Source organism: Hippoglossus hippoglossus, chromosome 7 (assembly GCF_009819705.1).
Source record: "Hippoglossus hippoglossus isolate fHipHip1 chromosome 7, fHipHip1.pri, whole genome shotgun sequence".
Lineage (NCBI taxonomy): Eukaryota > Metazoa > Chordata > Actinopteri > Pleuronectiformes > Pleuronectidae > Hippoglossus > Hippoglossus hippoglossus.
This window is the reverse complement of record NC_047157.1, coordinates 12,395,414-12,411,583: the sequence shown is the minus strand read 5'-3', so window position 1 is coordinate 12,411,583 and position 16,170 is coordinate 12,395,414. Positions and strand designations below refer to the sequence as shown.

Sequence of the window (16,170 nt, the reverse complement as noted above, 5' to 3'; positions counted from 1 at the left end):
GAAGCCATTCTTTAAAAAAGACCTTGTATTTTGAAGACAAGTAGTGCTTACAAAGGTATTTCTCTTTTCAGTGAAGACATTGACGGCCCCATTCATATTGACATACTGTATGTACAGTTAATATCAAATTCAGTCCCAACACCTCCTTCCCCCAGACTGCTCAGTCTTTACACAGTCCGAGTGACACATTATTCATCAGTTAAGAAAAGGTGAAGCTGGTCACATGCACAACTTCTTCCCACTACACAGATTCTTGCTGCCTTGTCAAAGGAGTCCATGTAATAGTACAAAAAAAACCAACACTGACTGAATGACAAGATTGTTTTTTTTCCCTCCGCTCTCACTCTGAGAGACTGAGGCTCCCAACAAAGTCCTCTTCTACCAGTCGGCCTCCATGTGGCGACGTCTGGTCATCTCCAAGACCCACCGTCGCCAGCGTTACTGTCATCTTTTCTCCCACACCCGTGCTCTCAGGCGGATGATATGATAGTCAGAGGGAGCTGGAAGATTGTCTAAAGACACGCTGAAGACGAAAAAAGCTTCAGGCTCTTTGAGCTGCCGCCTCTGAGCAGCTTGTAGCAGCCTCAGGAAAATTTCTACGCTCAGCATTTCTTCACAGAAGAAACTCCCCACCTTCATGGCCGGTGGAACCTGAAGAGACAAACGTGGAGAGGATCAGTAACATATCGTGACAGCAGAAGGTGCCTTTGTCATCACAACCAGCTATAATTGCAGCTATTAATCAGGTCTGTGGGGCTATTTAAGCACAGACACTAAATGTGGAAGGGACGGACGTATACCACGTCCCCCATCCTGGCTCTGGGTCACTGTCAGAACTCACAACAAGGACTGCTGCTTTCCAAACAAGCCTGACCAAGGACACTGTCATCTCTCTGCCTGACTGTACGAGCCCACCAGAGGACAACCTCCCCCTCCCCCACATCCACAACGCTGCCATCTATCTTTAGCTCCCAGGTGCTCTCGTGATGAGCGAGGAGAGCTAAATTTAGAATCGCTGTTGCCCAGAATAGAGACTCGCATGCACGTTACACAGACATGCACCTTAGAACACTGACCTCGTCAGGTGTTTGCTCGAGGAGTGCACTTCCATCTCGGTGCTTTTGAATTCGTTCAGCTCCTTTCGGATTGCCGCCTGTGGGGAGGGGAGAGGAGGGAAAAAAAACATTAGTGCATCCCTTAAGTGCATCCTAAGCCATTGGGCCGCTGCAACCTCGGGGAACAGAAACATGACAGCAGGAGGAAAAATCATGTGATGAAACAAAAAAACGACAAAGGATTAGCAGCAACATGCATTGCCGATGAGTGGAGAGTTGAGTTTTATGTGTTATATATCAAATTTGAAGACACTTTAGAGAAAACGAGCAGGGGCAGTGACATGAGGAGAGTGAAAACATCCACAAGTCATGGAGTGCCTTAATTTTGTTTTGGTGATGAAACCAAGCGATTAGTGGAAAGTAATACGTTTTTAAAAACCTTCTTGGTTTAAAAATAAATAAAACATGAGTTGTCTTGCCTGTGTCCCACTCACACACACACACACACACCTTATCTGCTGCCGAGAGCCGGGTCCAGGGCTTGTCTGCTCTCCTGTCGTAGTCCTGAGCTTTGGCCACCTCCACATAGTCGCTGAAGCGGATCAGAATCTTTCTGTCTCGCAGCTCGTCCACCGTGGGCCGCTGGTTGAGCTGGAACCAGGAAGCGGGGGTTGAACGATTATTTCTGGCTGCTATCAAGTTTGACTCAACTACACTACTGACTCCATGTGCTTCACGTGTACACTGTCCATTTATTTATAATATTGATTAGTTATCAGGAACAGTTTTGTACCTTTCTGTTGAGCCGCTGTTTGATCTCCCTCCTCTCCTCCTGCTCTGTCTGGTCATTTCTCTCTGGAAAAAACAAGACAACAAATAAATTATTAATCCAAACATCAACAAGTGACTGTTTAAAAAAACATTAGATATCATAGTAATTTCATTTAAATGATTAATGAGTATATATTATTTTGAAATCAAACTGATAAGATAATCCTTTATTATTCCCACTATGGGGAAGTTTACTGTGTTACAGCAGCAACAAGGCAACAGTGAAATATAGCCACAGATTAAAGGTAATAACTGGTCAAATATACAATATAAACACAAGGGACTATGGAATATAGAGTTAATTAAAATGTAAACAAAACAAACAAAGAGTTAAACAATATTGAGCATATATGATATTAACATTGCACAGATAGATAATTAACATTGCAGTTAAATAAATTGGAAACCAGAGAGAAAATTCATATAAGGTGCATGTGGTCAACTGGGAGCAGTGCAGGTTGTAAATTGATTTTAAAATCTGGTAATTTCAAGTTCCTGTGTACAACTCCATCCTCCAGCACCTTCCACAGGGATCGGAGTGGAGGGAGGGGATGTGCACTGATGCGTTCTCCTGCTCCTGAATAATCAACCATACACCGGGCCAGGCTGCGCTATCAAAAATGCATGGTCTTAAATGATGTTTTCTAAAAAATTCAAATGAAAAGGTCGCACTTTTGGAAAAGATGCGTTGAAAAAAAAACTCACGTTTGAGGATATTCCGACTCTCCAGCTCCTCCACATTCGGTCTCTGGCTCAGCCTCCTGCGGAGAAACACCAGAACCACGTTTTGAACCATTGTGTCTCAAGCTGTCCTCCCCTGTCCTCCCCTGTCCTCTCCTGCCCTCCTTAAACCGGCTCTCGCTTCTTCACCGTGCGCGCCCTCCACAGGAATCCCCTATGTCTCCATCTCGCATCCGATCCGCGGCTGTGGTGCTTGGGCAGAGGCGCTCCCCACATCTGGAAACAGACGGAGCTCCGACTTCTCTGAGGTATTTCGGGAAAATTCTCCAGCCAGATTATTGTGCGCCGGACAGATGCTGCATGTCAGGCGCGGCGGCGGGACGTGCTCGTGTGTTGCTGTCGTTGTCCACGGCGGCAGCGGCTCCCCTACACTATCCTCCACCGAGCACAGGCGCTTTTGAACTGGGTCGTGATGGGGCGCGACTCCCTCAGTCTCCCTGGTTACTACATGCATAATTTGTGGAGGGCGGAGCTTCGAGCGACTCCCACTCACTGGAGGCTTCCCCATCCTCCGCCCGTTCCACACCGGGCCGCTGGCACAGTCCCACCAGCCGTGCTGCTGCTGCTGCTGCTGCACCAGCTCGTTTTAGTCTTAGTCTCTAAATCTATTTTAATCACAGAATAAAAATCGGTTTGTTCAAAACACTAAATGCACCACGCGCTTTTTGTTGTGCCATTTTTACTGTGATTGCAGCTATTTTACTACATCTGGTGCTATTCTACTCTTACATTACTCTCAATATAGTATTTTGCACAGCTCAATCTATCTATATATTATATCTATATACTGTGTACTTATATTTCTACTTATATGTTTTCAACAGGGATCAGAGAGAAACAACATTGCAGTCCCGTCTGTCCTGCTCATGTGGTAGAATTGACAATAAAGTGGACTTTGAACACTGTGGTATTTTATCAGTCCATTTATCTCACGTTCCCTTCACCATCAAGGCGTCCCGAAAGGTCTCTGCGAAATCCAATGTTTGTTTCTGCTCCCTCCCAGAAACCCCTGTGCGTGTGAACTATTCATACTTTGAATTAATAATAAATTTGAGCCGCACAGCAGGGCTCAGCTCCAGACAGCATGTGGCCCTCCCCCCGCAGCACATCTCCAGAGGTGGAAAAGGACAGAGAGGGCAGGAGGCGGCCACGCAGCAGGACCCGCTTTATCCCCCTCACCTGGGCCAACCCAGCACACTTTATAGTTCTGTCCAGTAGGGACATCAAAGTTAGGTCAAGTGCACTGAGACCCAGACACAAAGCGGCTGTCTGCTGTGCGAGTTTCGTCTGAAAAGCTCATTTTCGAACAATCAATCACATTTTATTTCTACAGCCAAACACATATTCTGCCCTGAACCCTCGACAAGGGGGAAGAAAACAAAGAAACCTCAGAGAGAGTGTAACAGAGCACATCAACAAAATAACAACATTTAAAACTCTCATTAGAAAAGAGAGTGTCTAACATAAGTGAAGCGGTATATCACTGTAAAGTATTTAAGCACAAGAAAATGTCTGACAGAGATGACAATGGAAATGATGGCAGTGTTCCCCTGAACAATAGTTAATGTGGACAGGCATCCTAGTCTTTCTTAACCCCGTTAATACAATTTAAGCCTGTTGTGAACCAGCTTAACACATTTGCCGAAAAACAACAGGCACTCCCATCTGCACGGAGAAGGCTCCATGATGCATTATGTAATAATAAGCATTCAGCTCAGGCTTGCTCTGTACATGTGTTCTACTTCAGTCGACCTGGGCACATGAAAGAAAGCAGCGTTCACGGAGAAGTATGAAGTGTCCCATGTTATTTTCAACCCACCACCGTCACTGTTAATAATCAATGCTGTGTATGAGCACAGGCCAGCAATTAGTCGGTGTCAATTAACACGTGTGTGACTAGAAATCCAGCAGCGGCACAAGGAAAAATTCAATAGTTGGACTTCTCCTGTGGATTCTCTTGTGAGAAATAACACTGAAAATGAAACGTAGACACTAAAGAAAGTTTTCCAGGGAATTGTCTGTGTTTTACACATCATCAATATATAGGTATTCAATCAATTTATTCCTGCTTGCGACCTTTAGCAAAGAGAAAACGTGTTTCTGTTATTGTCTCCCTTCATCCTTTACCACATAAGATGTCTTGGGTTTACAATTTGTCACGATGCCTTTCATATTTTATGGAGAGCACTTTGAATCGCCTTGTTGTTGAACTGTGCTTTATATTTTAACTTCTGTGAGGTTGAGAGTACTTTCACTGTGTCCCGCTCATTTCTGAGAATCTCATCCTCAGGCTGGGGGGGACAGCAAAGAGACAGAGACTCCTTCTGAATCACGACTTTTCCAAAAACACAACGGAGGGACTGAGTGTTCCCCGCAGCTCAGACACGGTTAGGTTTTAAACTGGTGAAACAGAAAATCTCTTCCAAAGCCCCAGCGAATAGAACCACTGTATTATTGACCTGCTCGCTGTGTTGCCTGGCAACAACACTTGGTATCTTCGAGACAATAGAGTCTTCCTGCAGAAATGCCTCGCTTCTCCCTAGCAACACGCTAATGGGGATTTCTCCACTACACACGGAGCTGTATGTGCTTTGCAGCGACTCTGAGGCTATTTTTAGAAACGCACTGCCCACTCCTTTTCTTTTTATATCTTTGTCTCCTCGCTGAATCAATCGGAGCTCAATCTCAACACCGAAATATTCCTGTAGCAAAGTCCGATTCTGCCCGTCGTGAGCCAAGTGAATCACGTTTACCACCCCGCGCCGCTTTCAGGGGACAGAAGACGGTTTCACATGTGATGGGAATATCAGCGCATGAGACAACACACTGACTCACTGCACCATTTCTCTCCCACTACGCTCCACATCCACCTTCAGGATACCATGGCAGCTTTTTTTTAAAAAAAGGTATCCCCAGAATATCATGATGACGCACTAACGCCTGTTGGCACCAGGGTTTCCGTCAGCCACTCAGGAGCTTCTGCAATCAAATGGGTTCCAATAGAAAAATCTCACTGAGGCAGCCAGGGCAGGAGTGAAAAATCCAAACAAAGGAAAGAAAAACCAGAGGAGTGGGCGGCAGAGGCTTTCAGAATCTGATCTCTGCTGCCAAATGCACAAGGGGCCAAAATAGGCTTCTCCATTTTTCAGGTACAGTAGCCCCTCACTCACACACACACACATTATTTCTGCTGATATAACTCCCTGACAACACATTTGGAGAGAGAAAGGGGGGGGGGGATGCATTATTGAACAGTGTCACGCGCTAAGATTAGAAGCAGCAGAGTGCGGCGGCAGTAAAAATGCCAGGCGGGCGGGGGGGGGGGGAGGTAGTCTAAAGATAGAAAGGTCATCTATCACTGACACAACGGATAGACAAGGTGCCATTATCCCCCGCCGTGAGTCCTGATGCTACCTTCTGCCTGATTAGCAGCGAATGTGTGACGGCAGGTTTCTTTTCTTTGTGAAGCTTCAGGTGAGCGGACGGACAAAGAAAAAAGAGAATCTAAAAATGGAAGAGAAATCCAGGGTAGTGTGTGATGGATTGTTTTGGGATCCAGTATGCATGCCCAGGGGGAAATGAGCCTACGTCTGCCTTTCCTCCTCCCCACTCTGAGCTATATTTAGCCATAGGACCCCCCCACCCCCCTCCTCAACACCAACCACCCAAACAAATGGTGCAGTGTGCCTTCGGTGCATCGTACAGTAGAATGAAAAGGCATTTTTCTGCTCATATGCTTGACGCTGAAGATGGAGAAATATCTTATTTAGCTTCAGCAGCAGAAGAGAACAGCTGCCTTTTTTTTGCATCAGATTTGCACAGCTGTTCCAAATCCTGGAGCAGAGGTTTATGTTCTTTTTTTTCTCTCAGCAGCGTCAGCACACAAAACAAAGCTGCTTTAAGGAATCCTGCCTGATCCCTCCGAGTCCATTCATTTATTTTGTACGTGTAAAGACATTTAAACGGCTATTAATCTTTTGAACCATGTGCCGCCTGAAACCGGCTCTTTGTCTAACAGGCAGCTCCTTTCACTGCTGTGCCACAAGTGGAACCTCTCCGTCTTCAAAGCGCTGACCCCCGCTGGCTGGTACCCAAGCCCCAGTCATGCTCCATCCCCAACTTTACATAAACCGTGGGCTCGCTAACCTGCGGACGCTTTTGTTTTTGCTTTTACAATAAAAACATTTTTCTTCCAGTCAATCTAAGAATAGATGAGGGAGGAGGTATTCTTAGTCGCCTCACAGACAGACGATAGATCTTGTTCTCCAGAAAGTGTGGGTGGCACTCTGTGCTCGGCTGTGAATTCTCGCACAGCTTGTTATGCAATGCCGTGGTGTGCCCCTGTTTGATGCGCTGGTGCTAAAGAACTGTGATACATTCGCACGCGAGCCTGCCGCCGTCAGGAAGTTTCTCAGTTAGATCGCAAATACCAGTTCTATTAACGTCCTGGCAGGGAAGCACAAGGTGTCTTGTACAAAGAGATTTCCTGGAAGCGGCGTCTGTCTGCACTTGTTGCTCTCCAGCTAAATGTTCTTTTTGAAACATCAAGGAATTCACTGAACATGAGTGTAATTCTCGTGCCAGAATATTTCTGAGACTTAAATTCCAGGTGGCTGCTCTCTGGTTTGAGTGGATCGCTCATTTTCAAACCACATCTGGAAGTTACATGTGGCGGGGGAATATGACAGAGAGGCTTAAATGATTAGGAACTGGCCTCGAGTGAAAAGTATCACTCCCAAACAGATTCCTCTGAGCACTGAGTGATTATACAACAAAAATCAAGTCTGTGCAACACGACCAGATCATCTGTTCAGATCCCACTTTTTTTATCTCCCATTCACCTCATTGGGTTTTATGTAACCGAGGTCATTTAGCATTTACTGCAGTCTGTCCCTGCAGAAGGGGAATTGCCAGGGTCTGTCATGAGTTTGCACTGTTGCACCATGAATAGCGGTGAGGAGGTTATGTTTGTTTATTTGTTTGTTGGTTGGATGGTTTGTTTATTTGTTTGTTTGTTTGCAGGATTACAGGATTTGGTGGAAGGAGGGGACGTGGGCCAAGAAAGGGCAACTTGTTCTGTTATCTTATGTCATAAGAAAACAAAAAGAAACATTTCACCTCTTATATCGTCTCTAAGACTCTGTTCAGTGTTTGTGTTCAGAGACTCGAGCTGGATTAGTTGCAGGTACCTCTACTGGTCAGTAGATGGCACAAGTTGTATGTACAAATGTGTAAATTCATCAACAGGATGTAAACAGAGCTAGTTTGGTCCTTTTTTTCATGACTTATGAGGACAGAGGATGTCACACTTTGTCCTATGAGGCAAATTGGTGAATATGGGCAATACAAATGAAATTTGATTGATTGATTGATCAAGAAAGAACCCATTTCATTTTGGGGTGGATCCGGACAAAGGGGTGGATCCAGGATGTCTTTAACATTGTGAGATCGGGTGTTTTTTTCACATTTGAGTCATGTGATGAGATCTGTGATAGTAAGAGATTCTAACCAGAAAGATATCCAAGCATTGACAAAGAGAAATTCTGTCCCCGATGTCAATAAAACCTTTTATATTTCTACCACAAGACAAAATACATCATCCAGCCTGATGTTCAACAACAATCAATGTCATGTTCATTGCCTTCACCTCAGCTCACAGATCACGATGTAAAGACGATTTCATTACTTACTTGGCGAGTTTCATTTCAATCTGCTGGCGAATTTCCTGCCGCTCCTGGTCGCTCCTCACGGGAAAGATATTCCTGTCCTCTAACTCCTGCTTGCTGGGCCTGTTTCGTAGCTTTACAGCCAGCAGCTCCTTCCTCAGCCTGCGAGGAAGTGTGCCTGCAACATGCAAACACACATTCACACATTCACACACATCTTCTCCCTTTTTCCGGACCCAACAATATGCGTGCGGTAAATGAGCAAAGCCTTTTAATCCCCGAAATGTCCCCCCCGCTGCTTGATCTTAACATGTTTCCTCACAGACTGAGCATTACTTATAGAGAAGTTTGGAAGTACTGTTTACTGCAACACATTGGAAATCAAATGAAACAATAATTATTATGGTAAAGTGCAGGTTCTCAGCCTCGGGATCCAAATCACTGTACGTCATGTAGCCCTTTTTGTGAAAAAAAATTATAAACAGTATTTATATGTAACAACCTGGACCCCAAACGCCTCAGGTTCACTCTGTCAGTTTGTGTCAGAACTGCTTTAATAACCTTGTGTTTCCATTGCTGTGTGTCTGCCTGTCTTTCAGCAGAATTACTCAGAAACCACAGGAAAGATTTCCAGGAAATGTTGTGGAGGGGTGGGGGGGCATGATCCAAAGTAGAAGCCTTTATACTTTGGATCAGATCAGGATAAATGGAGAGATCCAGGATTTGATTTTACTTGTCAAGATAGGGCTTCAGGGTTGTGCTCTTCAAACTCACGTATTTATTCATTTTCAAGATGTTTGTTGGACATTTGGTGTGTGGAATATGTGGGACATTAGCAGAAGGAGCAGGGACGACACGCTGCAAAGGGTTGGGTCAGAATCAAACCTGTGGCTGTTGCAAATTTGCCCCCAGGTGCCCATTTGTCAGGGTCTTTTATTTGCACAGACCTTAACAACAAGGATATTTCACAACTGATAATAATTTCGGTATTAATAAAATGATCTGGTTGCTGTTGTTCACATCACATCTGAACTTACATAACATAACTTACCCTCTGAGCTCAGTGTGAAACTCTGCTTGTCGGTAAAGTTTATATTAAGATGTGGTTTGTTGTAAGATGCCATGTTTCATTCTATTTGAATAAAGGCTGCTATAATTCAACAGGTTAAGCTGAAAACTGTGTAACTGTGAAAACTGCCCCCCAACAGGCCACTACACGGCCCCTGGCTACGAGCGGCCCCTTTCACATTACATAGTAACTTGACCTATTGTTAATTTTAAACTATAAATCAGTGCAGCTTTAAATTTTACAACTTCCTAAACAAATGCTAGTTTGATTAAAGAGCAGAAGCTTAGAGAGGCAACAGAAAACCTGGGTGTATTTAGAATCCAGGATGGAATCGATATTACAGGATGCAAGCTATAATTAAGATGTTGGCTAATGACAGTACTTCCAATTTCAGGTCAGCGCAGGAAGACAATTACAGGGTTAAACTATTATCATAGTACAGATGTATCTACATTCAAATAAAATGTCGCTCTAACCCCGGAGTGATTATTTCATTTTAAATTCAATATGTACCGCACTGAGCCGAAAACAAGAGGCGAATGTTCAAATACTTAGAGGCCGCACTTAAAATCCCACTATGAAGCTCATCAACATACCAGAGATGACGGAGTCGTTCCATTCCTCCAGGTCGTTGGGGAGGCCCGAGGTGTTGGAGAAGCACTGGTCCAGCCGCATGTTCTCCTTGTTCTCCTCGGCCTCCTTCCTGGGCCAGTCGGACCCTCTGCCGCCCACACAGCCGCCCACAAAAGAGAGCGTGTGCTGGTTCTCAGAGCTGCAGGAGCGAGAGAGCCGCCCGTCAGAACACCACAGCCGCGGGGGTGAGGCCTGCTCACACCCTTGATGGACACTGAGGGGAGAACAAGAGAAGGATTACTGTCGATGGCTGTGGGTGGAGGGAAACTTTTAGATTTTAAATATAGACTTAAACATTTTTAGATTTAAAGCAATTGATTTTTACTTGTAAACCTGGACAGTACAAATGGTCATATTGTTAGAAATGGGAGATTTGTGAGCCTCGTTCTAGTCACCTTATACTCATATATACTTTTACTTTTACACACTATATGTACTGTATATAATCATCATATCCAATCAGGAAGGGATATAAGTGACATTAAACAAAGCAGTTAATTTGCTTTTCACTGTCCCAGTATTTCTCAGTGTGGCGGCTCATATAAACAGAGGCATGGGGTCAAACTGAGGACTCACATTTCCTGCCTGTTCTTGGAAGCGAACGCTCTCTGCAGTTCCTCCATAATGCAGCTAGGTGGCATGGGAGGATGAATCATATTGCCTAGATGTGGTGACCCTGAGGTTTTGGCCAGTGACCCTCGTAGAGGCAGGGTCATCGAAGCCATGCTTTCTGTGGCCCTGGGGGGAGGCTCCTTGGGGAGGTAGGAGTTTGGCAGCTGAGCGGGGAGCGACACAGGCCCTGAATCTGAAAGAGAGGGAGGAGGAGGAGGAGGAGGAGGAGGAGGAGAAAAACACTGTAAACAAAATCAATCTCTTCCCCTCCTTCTTTTTCTCTCCTGCAAAACAGTTTGCAGGTCACTGGGGCCGGAGTTTATTTTCAGACACTGAGCTGAAGTTTGGAAAACACGTAAAGGTTTTCACTCAGAGGAATTCAGACTCTGCAATCCACCTGACTTCACATCTGTTTAATTTGAGACAGGAAATGGGAACACAGGAAAAAATGCAAAGCTGATTCCTTGCAAACTGCTGGAAAACGTGGCTCAGCTTCGAATATTCTAACTCACCATCTCCAGTACTCAGCTGAGGCAACAGTTTTGGAGGTACTTGTGGTGGGGAGGTTCCCGGAGGAATCTCCTCCTCTGGTCTGTCTTCCACCTGGTCTCCCACGTCCTGCAGCCCCTCGGGTAAATCCCCAGCAGGGTGCACCCTCTCGTCTCCCTCGTCCTCGGGCGGCGGTAGATTGTCCTCCACTCGTTCACAGTCCTGGAGAGGGGCGGCTACTGGGGGACATTAATGAAGAAGAATAAAGTATTTATGAGTGTTGCTGCAAAGAATGCAAACACAATGGCACTACTGGTGGACACAGCTTTTAAAGGAGTATTTTACACAGCAGTGAGGTTATAAATGAAAATAATATCACTTAATTAGACTGAAATACAAATGAAAATATAAGCCTGTAAATTATAATATTTTAAAATTTAAAACAGTAGTTGTAACATTTTGTTTTGAAAATGTTCCAACAAACTAAAATGTCCTGTACTTTAGAAAATTTACACGTACAAATGTTGTTCAACTTACAGTGTTACCTGCCAAAGTATTGATTGATTATATTTATTGATTTTTGTCAAATACACATAAAGTGGACATGTATCTATATGAGAGCGCTGAGATTATCATTGAGTTGTCTCTGCTGCCCTCTACAGGCACATAAGTAGAACATGTCTCCATTACTTTGTGTGCACATAACTCAAACTTCTATCAAATTGATCACAGCAATCTTCTACAGTCTCACATTGATCAGCTATAGAGCCAACCCGGCCATGGCAAATCTATTTTACCGTATTTCTTACTTGCTGCTTTAACAGCTCTATGATTCTGTTGATTCTGTCAGATTGTCTGTCCTACCTGAAGGGGGGTGCTCCTCCTCAGGACCCAGGTATTCCACGCTGCTGACTGTGAAGGTTGAGTTCAAAGACCCCCCGAATCCTCCGAGCAGGACTGCACCGTCCGAGCAGCAGCCCTGGGTGGGAGAGTTGGGGTCGTGGCATAGAAGGCCACTGGATAATGCTACATCTGTGGCAGGAGGAGAGGAGAGAAGTGTGTGGAGCTGTTAAAATGTCTGTGGACAAATAAGATTATGTGACCTTTATCTTCAGTGATAGAAAGAAATAGTGTCTGGTATTGATGCTGTACCTGCTTTTGTTCCTTCTGCCAAGAGGGTTATGTTTTCACCCCCTGTCTGTGTGTGAGCAGGTTTATGATTTCTTTGACACTTGGTGGAAAGATGTGGGTCAGGAGAGAACCCACTAAATGTTGGGGCAGATCTGGACCAGGTGGTGGATCCAGGATTTTTTAACATTGCGAGATAGGGCATTTTCAGGAGTCCTATTTAGGGGTCTGGTATGTATATGTGTGTAAAATTTGTTGCAGATCCAAATAGAAATCAGGATCTAGTGAATTTAAATTTTATAAGTTTAAGTTATGCACACTGCTGAGTGACATTTTACTTTAATTTTAATTCCCTTTTTTTAGACAACATTTTAAATACATTTACAACAAAACAGCATTTAGTGGCCATCCCATCTTCTTTAAGTGTATTTTCACCTTTAGACCAGTGAAATTAAAAGAAAAATAAACTTTTCTGTGAATAGATATAATATGAATTACTATAAATCTCTTTGGGAGAATATTTTATTTGAAATAGCTCTGGCATGTAACTCTTGAACAGATCAGGAGACTGAATGAGAGGGACAGACAGACTGACCAATGATGCAACAGACCTTTGCCATTTTGATTCTATAGCTATACAAAAAAGATGTCAGAAGAATTAAAGCTGATTAACAAATGTACATTTATCCAGAAGTATCACAGACTCTCTCAACCATCTGGTTTGAGAAACAAATTGTGTTTGCTACTTGATAGAATTATTTTTTTAACCAGTTTTGCAGCTGCAGCTCTGTTTCCTAATCCAAACAAAGATGGAGGCAAGAAAGATGGTATATTGTGAACCAAGCTTATGGCACTTTACTATATTATTCAGGCAAATTCATTGTTACGTTATAAATAAAGTTAATAATGTTGTTACTGTTATTTTACTGTTATTTTGTATTTCACACAATATAACGTATTACTTCAAGGATATATATCGTTTCCCATTTCCTGGAGAGGAAATTCAGCCGCATGTTGAAAACATTGTAAAATCTCTTTTATTTTGCAGCAAACATAATGTCATTTTATCCAGATGATTACAGAGGCCTTCTGGTAATACCTTCAGCTGTTCGTACCACACCCTCTCATTATCTTTCATTAGAAGGGATGAGGAGTAATGTGAGTGGGTGCTTGTGTTTCTGGAACCAATCTACAGCTTCCCCTTCACACCCACCACCCTGCGGCCCGTACCTGTGGAACTCTGCTTGAGCTTCTCATTTTTCTTTTTTCTCCACTTCCAGGGCTTGAAGATGCGCCCCAGCGTGGCCAGTTTGCTGTTTCGCCGGATGGGTGGAGTGTGGACGCTGGTCACCAGGCAACCCGTCCTCAGCACCCTCTGCTGGTCCAGCCCCTCTACTTCAGGGGACAGAGGCGGTGGAGGAGAAGCCCGGAGAGGGGCAGAGAGAGGTGTTGCAGGAGGATGAGACGAGGTGAGGATTAAATGGGCGGAGGTGTGAACAGGAGACGGGTCAAGTGCAAGGAAAGAGAGAGTATGGGGAGGGGGGGATGAAGGAAAACATGCAGAAGTTTAAGGGAGAGGAGAAGAGGGAGAGAGAAGGCAGAAGACAATTAGTACGCTCACCTCACTGAATGAGCCATGATGGACTCCGAGTGCTTTGAACAGATTCAATTAGAAAAGACTCATTTGATCAAGACACACTCTCTCGTGGGTGTAATTCTCCTGTGAATCTGTCCGAGTGATACGTGTTCAAAGTGAATATCCCTCACTGTCCACATGTGGAGGAAGAACCAGAGCACACAGAGACACAGGGAGGCCCTGAGAGGACGCCTTTTTCCTCAGAGACCGACAGATGGGCCAGCATCAGACTTGGGCCGGGCAAAACAACACAACGTATTCTAATGCTCCACTGTTCCATGTTTTTATATCATATGTCCCAGCTCTTACTCAACACACTGTGTGTCTTCTCAGTGATCAATGTTTTCAGGATGAATAGTTTTCACTTCCCGATACCAATCCCAAAACCTGGACTTTGCGTATCAATCTGATGGCAGTGCATTTAGATAACAACTTTTATTAAGTATTTCAGCAGATATATCCTACTAAACCTGTATGGAAGTGGCTTTTCAGATGCTTTATGAGATGGCTAGTTTTGAAGTTCGTAACCCTAGTGCAACCCCTCGAAATTGAAGTCTTGCATACAGCACACGTTGCTGTTTTACTTGTGGGACTTTCCAGTGAGAAAGATTGAAAAAAGTTACTAACATGTTAGCAAGCTCGGGCTAATGCTACACCACCAGAAATCCCTTCCTCCTCTTCTTCCTCTTGCAGTACAGTAGAGTGCAACTGTCGTTTTAGAACAAAGATAAAAGAAGTGATTTCCCTTGGAAAAGAAAAATGCATTTTTTCCCCCACGTTAAACTACTTTAAAGACATGGTATCAGATCGGTACATTGATTTGCATACTCGCCAATGCCAGACCCAGCATTTTCGGAGACGTTCCCAAAATTGCTATTGTTAAAGGAACATCTTTAAGTATATTCCAAAATGCCACAGAGCAGAATCTCAGAGCAGATCCAGTGTATTTTTTGTTGTTTCTTCCCACAAAGCCAAGTTGACTCATGTCCTGTATGTCTGAAGAGGATAGAATCCCTGATCTCGTGTCACGATGTAACCATCAAATAAAATACAAATAAAAATGCATGGTTATATACAGTCAAAGCACCATATGCACATCAGAACATGAGAAACCAAATACTGTAAAAGAAGGTTCATAACGATACAAATAAAAAAAAAGAATATGCAGACAATAGTCTCAACAATCACTTAAACAGAACCACTGAGATTCATATTGTTTCATCTATAAACTATATTTCAGATAAAAGGAATTAGAACAAATGAAAAAGTATGTGATAATCTGTAGAGTGCGGCCCATGATATTAAATTATCTGTCGTAATAGATGAGCTTTTACTACCTACTGTACTTCCCTCCCTGCACAGAGAACAATTTTCCCTGATTAGAGGAAAACTTGACTGTGACTCATCTCAAGCAAAGTGTGGGTCTACAGCTCCATGTGCGCACAGTGCTGCTGGGTTGCCCTCATCTACAGTCACAAAGAGGGCCAAGCAAGAGGAAATGCACAATAAACGCTGTGTATTTTTTGAGCTACATACGTCAATGTGACAAAAACAGAGCTATAGCTGCCTCCAGGAGACTGATAAATCTTTGTTCAAATATTCAGCCGAGGAGGAGGCGAGGATTTGTGATGGGGGGGGGGGGAAGAGGAGGGGTTCGTAGAGCGGCTCGGGGTGTGAAGTGGAGTGCAGTGATGATGGAGGAGGAGGGAGGATACATCTGACTCCTTTACATGATTTTTTCTCTTTTTTTTTTTGTGTGCAGCCCCTTGTTTCTTCCCTGAAGCACATGGATAGAGATTGTTGGAGGAGGGGAGGGAAGAAGAGAGGAGAGGAGAGGAGAAAGAAGGAAGGAGTGGAAAGGAGAAAGAGACAAGGAGAACGTGGAAAAATATAAAAAGAAAATAAAAAGTAAGTGAGACAACAGGGAAAGAAAGAGGAGGAAGAATAAGATGGGGGTAAGAAAAAAGGGGGTTTGCAAAGCAGACACAAGGCACAGAGAGAGAAATAAAAATAAAAGTATGATAAGACAGAAAACAAGAGATGAAGAAGAGATGAGACGAAAAGGGCTAATTTCCAGTTTGAGTTTTTGACCCTTCAAGTGTCTGGAAACAGGTCAGTTGACCATGCACTCACTGTGTCATCACCACTACTGTCACACATTCAGCGTGGCGGACGTGGCGCCTCACGCCGAATCCAGGTCAAGCTGGAAGGAAGCGCACCCAGTCCCACAGAGAAAAAAAAGCTTAAGAGAAGGAGAGGGGGAGTAGGAGGGGGAGAGGCGTCTGTGTGAGAGGATGAGAAAGAGAGAGA

The 16,170-nt window shown here is 44.1% G+C and overlaps 2 protein-coding genes across 4 annotated transcripts in view; both read right to left on the bottom strand.

Moving 5' to 3' along the window:
- Positions 1-7: 7 nt before the first annotated feature.
- Positions 8-16,170, bottom strand: part of phactr3a (phosphatase and actin regulator 3a) — a 33,110-nt gene continuing 16,947 nt past the window's right edge. The window contains exons 2-12 of one of the 3 annotated variants that reach the window (XM_034590350.1): positions 13,455-13,619; positions 11,961-12,128; positions 11,120-11,335; positions 10,572-10,800; positions 9,959-10,209; positions 8,318-8,471; positions 2,592-2,647; positions 1,849-1,910; positions 1,566-1,706; positions 1,077-1,153; positions 8-651 (exon numbers count right to left, since the gene is read on the bottom strand). In XM_034590350.1, the coding sequence (XP_034446241.1) occupies positions 636-651; positions 1,077-1,153; positions 1,566-1,706; positions 1,849-1,910; positions 2,592-2,647; positions 8,318-8,471; positions 9,959-10,209; positions 10,572-10,800; positions 11,120-11,335; positions 11,961-12,128; positions 13,455-13,619 (1,535 nt within the window). In that variant the 3' untranslated portion in view covers positions 8-635. The remainder of the gene's footprint in view (positions 652-1,076; positions 1,154-1,565; positions 1,707-1,848; positions 1,911-2,591; positions 2,648-8,317; positions 8,472-9,958; positions 10,210-10,571; positions 10,801-11,119; positions 11,336-11,960; positions 12,129-13,454; positions 13,620-16,170) is intronic. The other 2 variants (XM_034590352.1, XM_034590351.1) reach the window with 2 other exon arrangements.
- The window catches only part of wfdc2 (WAP four-disulfide core domain 2), a 31,282-nt gene continuing 26,477 nt past the window's right edge, over positions 11,366-16,170 (bottom strand). Inside the window, exon 6 of the mRNA XM_034590354.1 lies at positions 11,366-11,397. The gene's annotated coding sequence lies outside the window, so the exon portion shown is untranslated. The remainder of the gene's footprint in view (positions 11,398-16,170) is intronic.